Source organism: Carassius gibelio, chromosome B22, assembly GCF_023724105.1.
Source record: "Carassius gibelio isolate Cgi1373 ecotype wild population from Czech Republic chromosome B22, carGib1.2-hapl.c, whole genome shotgun sequence".
NCBI lineage: Eukaryota > Metazoa > Chordata > Actinopteri > Cypriniformes > Cyprinidae > Carassius > Carassius gibelio.
The window spans coordinates 24,280,546-24,291,370 of NC_068417.1; the positions used below are offsets into that span (position 1 = coordinate 24,280,546).

Consider the following 10,825-nt stretch of genomic DNA (forward strand, 5'->3'; position numbering starts at 1 on the left):
GAGACAGATCAGATGTGTCACGGAGGATCTTGTCATCTCGTGTCTTGTCTTGTCTTGTCTTCACTCACCATTTGCGACTCTTCCTGGCACTTCTGCCGTACGTCATTAAGCATGTCTTCCAGCTTGGCCTTCTGCTGGTCCATTTCCTCCAGCCGGTCCTGAGCATCCTGCTTCTGCGCCTCAAGCTCCTGGAGGGTGGACGTCTCTCGGTCCAGATCGTTCTGCAACTCCTGTCAATCAAACCACATTCAGTTCATAAATGAAGCCTACATATAACTTAAAAACAGATACTTTCAAATCAATGAATATGTTAGTAATAATGTTCACATAAGTTTATAATTAAGAATACTTATAAATACAAATTAAAATATATTTTTACAGAACAATATTACAAGTTATATATATATATATATATATATATATATATATATATATATATATATATATATATATTTAAATAAATTTTATAATGTATACTTTTATATAACAATAGTAAAAATACTAGTTCAATTATATTTATATGAAATTATTTATAAATGTATTTGCTTTTGAATATTAATAACACTAAGAATAATTTATATTTATAATTCAAATATTAATTAAATGTCAATATAATTTATTAAAATACATTTACTCCTAAATGTTAATAATACTTAAGTATATTAATATATTTATCTTAGAATATAATAAAAATAAACTACAAGTATATTATGTTCATATTTTTTGTTTTATACTAAAATGCTAAATGTATTTTATATTTAAAATAACCTTAACAAATATAATACAATTACAACAAAATACGTTTATTAAATATATTTACAAAATTATTTTTAAATATTTTAAATAATACTTATTCAAATAATAATAATAATCAGTTGATTTTATAATTCTATTGGTAATTATAAATCATATAACATTCAATATATTAAAATCTATTTACCTTTAAATGTTAATAAATTCAAGCAAACATTTTACCAAAATTGTGTATAATTAATATAATTACAAAAACAAAACGTTACAATTATTAACAAATGTCAACAATATTAATAAATTATAAGACAATTGCATTTAAATACATCAATAATATGAAGTATATTTTTAGTTACACAAATCTTATTATTATTATTATTATTGTTATCATGAATAATATTAATAAAAATAATAACAACAACTAGTAATTGGACGGCCAGGTTTACCTGAACCTCTGTGGTTTTGTGTCTGATGGCTTCCTCGGTCTCTCTGATGTCTTGTTCCAAAGTGTATTTCTCTCTGTTGAAATGATGAAACAAGAGACACAAAAACCTTGATCAACTGTTGGAAACTAGAAAATAGCCCTCATACCTGTCTCCTCCACACACAAAGTCTGTCACACACGCAAAACAGAAGCAGTGACAGCCAAGAGAAGGTGTTACCTGAGTGTATCCCAGTGTGTGAAAGCAAGAGTGCTGAGGCAGCATGAATAAGCAAGTGAAACAAGAGATCTCGTAAAGAAAACACACACACACACACACACACGTTACAGTGAACGGAGGATGGAGATGAGATGAGAGGAGAGGAGGATCTGCTAGGGAGAGGGAAAGAGCTCTCGGGTACCTTTCCTCTTTCTCTGAAGGGTGCGTGTTAAGTCAGGGTCATCTATAAGGCAACTGTTCGGAGAAGGACACATATGCTAGACTCGGTGGGGTGAGCCAGACAGAAAAATGGAAAACAAAAACGGGAGGTGACAAAATCCCCAAAAATCAAAGAAATAAATAAATAAAATCTCTACCTCCTTAAAATAAAAAGCAGAGATTGCATTATTTTTTCAACATTTAAAAAATGTCCACACTTTAAAACAGGTTGATTAAAACATACAAAATATTTCCTTAGAGGAAACATCTTTTTGAGTATGTTTCAGAATTAAGAGAACCAGAAGTGATCTACACAGCAACATTTCCACACATTGACAAACACTTATTTTGCACGCTCATTTTCATAAGTTCAAAAACTAAATAAGTTTAAAATCCAAATTTTTGAATTATATTTTAAGACTTATTAATCATATTAATAACACATTTAGTATATGGTTATAATTAATATACATATATAGTTTGTGATAAGTGTTATTATTAATAAAATTTGAACTTGCATTGTATTAATAAATTGTACATATATATTTTTTTTTTCTATTTTGATTTTTTTTTTTTTACTTTAATTTTAGTTAAACGTTTGGTCTTTTTTTTTTTCTTTTTTCTTTTTTTTTTTTTGGAGTCAAATATGACCAGGACAGCATCAGTTTAGTATTTAAGTACCATTTATAGCCTTTATTAACGTCCTGAAGTGATTTTCAGATTTTGGTTTTAATTTTAGTCTGGGTTTTATGATTTTCATAATTAGATAAGGTGGGGGGGAGGTTATGCTATTTCTGTGTTTTATTAATTTTATTTAGTATTATAAAATAAACTGAATTTATTTATAATTTTAAAGAAACATATTTGTATTTTCATTGTCTTTTATTTAGTTTAGTAAAAGTAATTTTCAGTATTTTAACCCAAGGCAAAATTTCAGATCACCATTCAAGTTTAAAGTTATTGTGTGTATATATATATATATATATATATATATATATATTAATGTTAACACTTTCAAAAAACTTGAATAATATATATATATATCGTTTATATTAAATATTGTTTAATTAATTTTAATTTCATTTTTAATTTACTGTTAGCTATTCTATCACATCAAATTGAACTAAATTAAAAATGAAAAATATTACCTAGACAACGAAGTGCAATATCTTTTTTTACTTTTTATTATTATTATTATTTTTATGGTTTTAGTTAACTATAACAACCATGGTACACATTCAGTATCATACAAGTTCAAGCACAAAGCATGATACATTTTCAGTATTTTTCAGGATTCTTTAATTAAGAAAGTTCAAAGAAGCTATTTCATGTGACATTATAAATGTCAATGCTTTCACTTTTAATCAATTTAATGTTTTCTTGCTGAAATAATTATTCATTTATTTGACCCTAATCTTCGTTGTTGTGTGTGTGACATATCAGGACACAACTCTGTATAATGACATGGGTAAGTCACAGGTATTACAAGGAGAGGGTGACTTATGAGGACATAACCCATGTCCCCATTTTTCAAAACACTTATAAATCATACAGATTTTTTTTGAGAAAGTAAAAATGCACAAAGTTTCCTGTGAGGGTTAGGGTTAGTTGTAGGGCCATAGAATATACAGTGTGTACAGTATAAAAACCATTACGCCTATGGGATGTCCCCACTTTTCACAAAAACAAACATGTATATGTGTATGATTATTAAATGTATTACATAACAGGACAATAAGATTGAATGTTTTGGCAGTATCCTGCATTACCTCTGCAGGTGAGCGATCTCTTGGCTTATATCGTCCAGTTCTTTAATCCCGCTGAACTCGCCCGAACCCACGGAGCTGGAGCTGTCCTGTATGAGAGGTGCAGCACATGAAGTCAGTCCTGCTGCATGTGAAGCACACAGACGCACAGCACCACACAAACAGAAGGGTAGAGGACAGCAAGCAGAGAGCGGCTTGTCTCCCGCCGCTGACGTTCAAAACATGGGGAAGTCAAGACACAGCGCTGGATCTCGCACAAATGCTTTTCAACTCAACGTCTCGGCTAACCGACCATCGAAAGCATTTGTTCAGGCATTTCCGAACATTACCTACCCAGAACTTGAACAATATTGCCTGATTTTAGCCAGTGGTAACGGCATTAAACATCAGCAGCATTGAAATGTAGATGGAAAGGAACAGAAGATTGTTTGGTAAGTGTGTGGTGCTTGTGATAAGATGTTAGTGGCTCTGTGAATGATGACAGATTCATCTGCTGGAGGTCTAGGGTTTGGAGAAATAGTTGAAATAGATGGAATGAGAGAGATTGTTTACCCGGCGCATCTCGCTCAGTGCGGCCATGTCAGAGCCCACCGGTGTCATATATCCTGACAGACTCTGAGAGAGAGAGAGAAAAACACTTCAAATGAGGGACAATTATACTGCTACACAATGCATTATGCAACGCTACTAAAGCAAGCCTAGATCTGTATAGGAAGTATAATAGTAGTAAATAGCAATTTCATTTGAATTCTTTATTAAGTGATACTGTATCAGCTCAGGTTTCTGTGTATTCATTTATGGTACTGAAGATAATGCAGGGGGTTAAATCTAAAAAAAACAACTGTCAAAAACATGTTAGAGTCATATATTTTCTCTCCAAAATTAAAATAAATAAAAAAATATGCAATAGCATTTTGCAAAAGGAATGCGAAACCTATTTTTATCATTAACGTGAGTATTTCGGACTGAAATAAATAAATATTATTAAAATAGTAAAGCATTTATTAACATATTAATATTCATATATTTATTTACATTATGCTCATTTTAATGTCTTTTTGTTTTGTTTTCATTTAAAAATTATTTTTAAATAGTATCTGTACAAGATAACCTTTTTCATTTTTGTATTAAATCGTGAGATTTCATTATCGGATTAAACCATTTTCATTTTAAATGTAATCAAAAATTATATAATATAAAATAAATAAAAATTCAACAAGATAATGTATTGATCTGGGGGTAAAAATGACCAAGACAGTGTTAGTATAGAATTGAGTACAGTTATAATATAACTTTCACAACTTTTAGTAAAAAAACTTTTCCTGTAGGTTTAGGTTGGGTTTTATGATTTTGTTTGTTTTTATTTTTGTATGTATGATAGTATTTTATTTGTAATTTAAACATATATATATATGTATATATAAGTATTTTATTTAGTTTAGTATTAGTATTTTTTTTTGTATTTGAACCTAACCCAAGGCAAAAATTCAAGTTATCATTGAAGTTTTTTTATTTTTATCTAATATATAATCTATAATTTATACTTCATTATATTACTGCTTTTTTTAAAATGTTTTTGCCATTATTACATCACATTAAACTAAGAAATATTGCATCTATTATAAATATATATATATATATATATATATATATATATATATATATAAAATTTGTATTTTATATTATTGTGTTTTATAGTCTTTTTTTAGATTTTAACCTAACCCAAGACAAAGTTTCAAATTATCGTTCAAGTTTAAGTGTTTAAAATCACATATTTATATTTAATTAATATTACTGACATTTCTTTAAAATCATTTTGTAGATCCTGCTTATATATTCTATCACAGCACACTCATTACATGGATCTTCTCTGGGACTGGACTTCCTCTGGGGTTCAATCCTACACTTTTTCACCCTTTCTGTCAGCCGCAGAACCCCAGGATGAACTTACAGGTCCCGGTGTGCCGCGTTCAGACGGTGGGATCATGTCTGGAGTCAGAGCTTGCGGAGGATCCATGCCTTTGCTGACTTTCAGCTGAATGAGATGCATGGCTAAGGAGAACTGCTCGCGTGTGAGTCTGCCCATTTGCCTGGTGTCCGCCAGAGCCCTGACAAAGACAGCAGAGGAAGTGATGAGTGTGCCAGTCACAACAGGAAGAGTGTAGAAAAACAAAAGTGATGAATGAAAGCAGGTACCATATGTGTGCCAAGAGGTTCTGAGAAAGGCCGGACTGAATGAAGATTTCTTTCACTTCTTGGCCGCTGACGAAGCCATCAAGATCAGTGTCTGTTTTGAGGAAGATCTCGTCATAGCGCCCTCTGTCTGTGACTGGTACAACCCAGTTTACTGAATGCTGAAGATTTAAAGAGTTAAAAACATCAGATCCTCTTCAAATCTTCTGTACAACATGAACATGAAGATGCACCAATAAAAGTGTACCTGTGAGGATTTAATGGTGTGTTTTGGGGACAAACTCCCGGCGCTGTTCAGGGAATTCATGCTGCCGTGAGAGGGGGTGGAGCGCAGGCTGTCTTTAGGTGGCGGCGGGCTGCCTGGTAACACTGGCACCATGCTGGACAAGGACCCTGAGGACTTCTTTCTTTTGGATGGAGGAATGAGAGAGGAGGGCAGGACTGAGGGCACAGGCTCCTTCTCCAGAGCACGGTACACCAGATGCATAGCCTGGACAAAAGAAGAAATTAAGATGTTTTAAAGCTGTAATATTTATATTTAATATTTATTTTATTACATATATTTATGCTTCTATTATATTTATATTTACAAATGTATTATATATATTTTATAACATTGTTTATATAAACGTGTGTATATATATATATATTTAGATATACTGTGTTTATTTTTTTATATTGTTTATATATACTATATGCGTGTCTATGTGTGTATAAATATATATATATATATATATATATATATATATATATATATATATATATATAATTTTATATGTATACTATATGTATTATATGTATTTTATTTAATAAAACTTATTTATATCATATTATAATACTATATGTATAATATATTTCTTATGTTTTTATATATATATATATATATATATACAATTTTATTTCATTAAATTACTTTATATTATATTTATATTTACAATATATTTTTATAACATTGTTTATATATATATATATATATATATACACAATTTTATTTCATTAAATTACTTTATATTATATTTATATTTACAATATATTTTTATAACATTGTTTATATATATATATATATATATATATATATATATATATAATTTTATATTTATTAATGTTATTTTATTAAATTAATTTATATTATAATATTGATATTTACAATATATTTTTATAGTTATTTATATATATATATATATATTTTTTTTTTTTCTTTTTATTGCAATATATACATATTTGATTATATATATAATTATTATAATTATATATTATAATTATAAGCATCAATCACGTCAGGTATAATCGAAAATGGGGCAAAAAGGTGGGAGCTGGTTGCTGAAACCACGCCCTCCTAGCACGATGGCGGTGACAGCAACAGCAATCCACCTGTCACTCAAGTGCCCACGCCCTTAATTATGCAAACTTTTATGGCTTAATATAATTTAAACGGATGAGTTATAAAATAATTCTGCTGTAAAGTTGGACATTTTAACATGGAGAGTCTATAGGATTGACTCCCGTTTGGAGCCAGCCTCAAGCGGCCAGTCGATGAATTCAAGATTTAGTCACTTCCTTGTTTGGTTGCCGCTTGTTGTCTATGTGTGTATGTGTGTATGTGTGTGTGTGTGTGTGTGTGTGTGTGTGTGTATTTCTTCTGGTTCATCCATCATAATGAAATTTGAAGGTGAAGAGGATAGCATTGTATTGTGGGATATAGAATGCCAGAATTATACTACTTATTTTGCCACCTTTTAGCAGGCAATTCACAAATGCAAAAGAAATTGCAAACTGCACGCAATAATCTAAAATCATAGTATATAGCAAGATTTTATGAGTGTGATTTTATTATATTACAAAAAATAATGACTCACCACTGCGAACTCATCTTTGTCCAAGTGTCCGTCTTTGTCTATGTCACTCAAATCCCACACCTGTCATTTAATAATGCTCTACTATTAGTATAACTGTTATATTTTAATAGAAATATTATCTTTATTTTAAATCTCTTCATCTATTGACATTTTACCTTTCCAAGCACATCCACAGGAAGTTTGGAGTTTATGAGTACTGGTCTGACCTTCTCACCAGACAGTAATCCATTCACCGGGGCAAGACTTTCAAAAATGCCATCGAATTTGCTCTTCTCTTCGGGCTAAAAAAGAAAAATAAACATAAGGATAAAGTATAAAACAGAAGATAAGCATAAATATTCGTTCGATATTTTGTCATGCGCCGTTACACTGAGAAGCTCATGGGATAAACCATGGAAATATCTTACCCGCACCGCCCAGTGGCTCTCATTGGTTGATGTAACAGAGCTCAGTGATGGGCTACTGTGGTCCTTCTAGAACAGAGACGAGGAAGCTGTGAGCTCAAGCTGCCTGGAAACTATGATATCAGCTCTCAGCACTGACTGACACTTACGAATTTTGGAGGGGGAACGGGGAGCTTTAGACCGGAAACGCTGATGTCGTGTCCACTCTGCGCACAGGCCACGAGACGCAGAGCGACGTAGAATCCCTGAAAACGAACCACGAGGGATTCAAGTCAGCGTCCAATTTGATGCTCCTATAAACTCTGATAGCTTTACCTGTTTATCCAAGAAGCCTTTGCCATCCGGATCAGCTAAATCCCAGATCTGAAGAGAGACAAGCAGGTCATCATTACCGAATTACGAATTTCTGAGCATCGTTTCGCAACCGGTTTTAGCCAACACTAACCTTTCCTAAAGTGATGTCAGGCAGGCCTGATTTCTTCAAAAACAAGGCAGCCTCTGTAGGTCCAACCCTCCCCGTGTTTCCCGGGTCCACCTTCAAAAAACACGCAGATAGTGAGGGAAACATGGCTTTTTGTTCCAAAAAAGACTGATATGTTCGAAAAACAGATTCGGTCTAGACACGTTACATGTGGTTTTGTTAACAGAATGAAGGCCTTACTCGTCTGTAAAAGTTCTCATATACCGGGTTCCCGCTTGACAGCTAACAGAGGGAGGACAAGAAAGAGAAATATTACTATTTCATGTTAATTGAAATAAGGCTGAAAAGAAATGAAATATAAATATCAGATAGAAAAACATTAACTTAATATGTTTTTTTTATTCTGGTAGTTTTTTTCCAAGGCAAGATTTCTAGTATTTGTTCATTTTTATATTTAAAAATGACTTAAATAACTAAAAATGACTAAACCCACATTTAAATCAAAATGTTTTAAACCTAGATTTAAAAAAACAAAACAAAAAAAAAAACAGAATTATTAAACAGATTATATATTGTTTTATTTTATTTTTATTTTTTTGGAATACTAAAATCACTAGCACTAAATTGAAATAAAAATACATTTAAGATCAATATATAAACAATAAAAAAAATTTAAATACAGGTCAAAAGAAAACTGAAAACAAGCTAATTAAAATATGAGTGACTATTATAGTAATATATAAATAATGCTAAAATGATACCAATAATGCAATTATTTTTTATAGATATTCTAATGTGTTGTGCACACAACTCTATATGTAACTAATACGACAAAGCTAATTTTTTAAATAACTAGAATTAAAACAACAACTGAAAATATAGTACTAAATTATTATAATGATACTACAATATCACTTAAAAATGCAATATAAATAAAAGTAAATAGTTATAAATAAATCTGAAAAGCAATATAATATAAACATTTACGTAATAAGTGTTTTATTATTATCGTTATTCTAATGTGTACTACATAACCCTGTAGTCAATATACAATTGAATCCAATAGAGTGAGATTACAGATAGCGGTTCAGCGAGAGAGCTCATATCTATACTACAACGCTGTTTATTGCTACTTTTATTACTGTACTATGAAAAAAAATCGGAAATTATGAGTTTATATGTGAAGCACCCTTAGTGTTTAGTGCTTGTGATGATCTGATACATTGCGGCTAGCTAGTTACATTAGTCCAACTCCGTTTACTCTATTTATCATTCATATAAATGGTCCTTGTCTTTATATGTTCTTGCTAGTGAATGTTCATTGTGAATTTCATTGAAACCTACATTGTTTTGTCTCGTGTTTTAAGACAGGCATGCGATATAAAGCGAGCTAATCGATTAGCAATCTGAGCCCGGTTAACGAGGCCCGGGACATTTTCGCTTTTAATGTCGAGAAAACGACACAGTCGCGCAAGTAACGGGATCGATTCGTGTGTTATTCTTAAATTAATTTCGACATGCCGGTGTTTTCCCTCTCTATCCCCTTAAAAATGTGTGCTTTTCGCCTGCTATTACCTGAGTGAGGGTCGCGAGGGCTGCCATCTTTTCCCTGTTGCTGCGGAAACGGCGGGTGAAGGAATGGGGGGGGGGGGGGGGGTCATCCGTTCACACAGACACGACAATAATAATAATAATAATAATATATACATATTTTCTTATTGTTTTTTTTTGTTGTTGTTAATAATAATAATAATTAAGCATTACAATAATATTATTATTAAATAATAAAATTATTAATAGCCTACTAATACTGCTACTACTACTAATCATAATTGTTGTTATAATAATAATAATAATAACATTACCAGAGACAATTTATAAAGGACTTTGCTATAACACACTATTTCGATATTTCGTATAAGCTGCTTTTGACTCTATTTGCAATGTAAAAAGCTCTATATAAATAACGGTGACTTGAGCATCATCATAATCATAATCGTACATATAACAAATATTACATAGAATAATATAGTACATACAATTTTTATATAAAATATAAAAGCAAGTCATATCATAAGTTATGGGGGGGGGAATAAAGAAAGGAAATGTTTTCTTGGTAACTAACTAAAATAAAGTAAGTTTAAGCTGACGTACTAAAATTTAATTTGAAATAAAAAACATTAACGTTAAATATAAATATAAATATATATTTATATTATCACATAACACAATAGTTGCAACAAAATGTAAAAATATAACAGTTAATATATAATTAAATACTACTACTATACTGAAATAAGATTTATATTCCATTATCATAGTGTACATAATTATGATTATTATGTCAAGTCAAGTCTTGTGTTGTGTTGTGCACTATTTAATATATACAATTTATTCCATGACTATTCATAAGGCGTATGTAATAGTAGTAATAATAATAACTTACAAACAACAAATAATGTATAAAAGCAAATTATACCTTAATTATAATTAACTAATCAATAATATTGCAGGTAATTTAGAGAGTTTCACGTCACTCCTCCTTTTTAATTTAATGGATTTAAAGATTGAAATA

At 30.6% G+C, this 10,825-nt stretch overlaps 1 protein-coding gene across 4 annotated transcripts in view; it reads right to left on the bottom strand.

Annotated features, from left to right (window-relative positions):
* The window catches only part of LOC127987873 (epidermal growth factor receptor substrate 15-like 1), a 31,866-nt gene extending 21,986 nt beyond the window's left edge, over positions 1-9,880 (bottom strand). For all 4 annotated transcript variants that reach the window (XM_052590247.1, XM_052590246.1, XM_052590248.1 and 1 more), the window contains exons 1-15: positions 9,826-9,880; positions 8,491-8,532; positions 8,275-8,364; positions 8,145-8,192; positions 7,979-8,074; positions 7,833-7,898; positions 7,581-7,706; positions 7,426-7,485; positions 5,817-6,059; positions 5,573-5,730; positions 5,328-5,484; positions 3,929-3,991; positions 3,380-3,465; positions 1,197-1,269; positions 69-230 (exon numbers count right to left, since the gene is read on the bottom strand). In XM_052590247.1, coding sequence (XP_052446207.1) covers positions 69-230; positions 1,197-1,269; positions 3,380-3,465; positions 3,929-3,991; positions 5,328-5,484; positions 5,573-5,730; positions 5,817-6,059; positions 7,426-7,485; positions 7,581-7,706; positions 7,833-7,898; positions 7,979-8,074; positions 8,145-8,192; positions 8,275-8,364; positions 8,491-8,532; positions 9,826-9,852 — 1,497 coding nt within the window. In that variant the 5' untranslated portion in view covers positions 9,853-9,880. The remainder of the gene's footprint in view (positions 1-68; positions 231-1,196; positions 1,270-3,379; positions 3,466-3,928; positions 3,992-5,327; positions 5,485-5,572; positions 5,731-5,816; positions 6,060-7,425; positions 7,486-7,580; positions 7,707-7,832; positions 7,899-7,978; positions 8,075-8,144; positions 8,193-8,274; positions 8,365-8,490; positions 8,533-9,825) is intronic.
* Between the last annotated feature and the right edge of the window lie 945 nt (positions 9,881-10,825).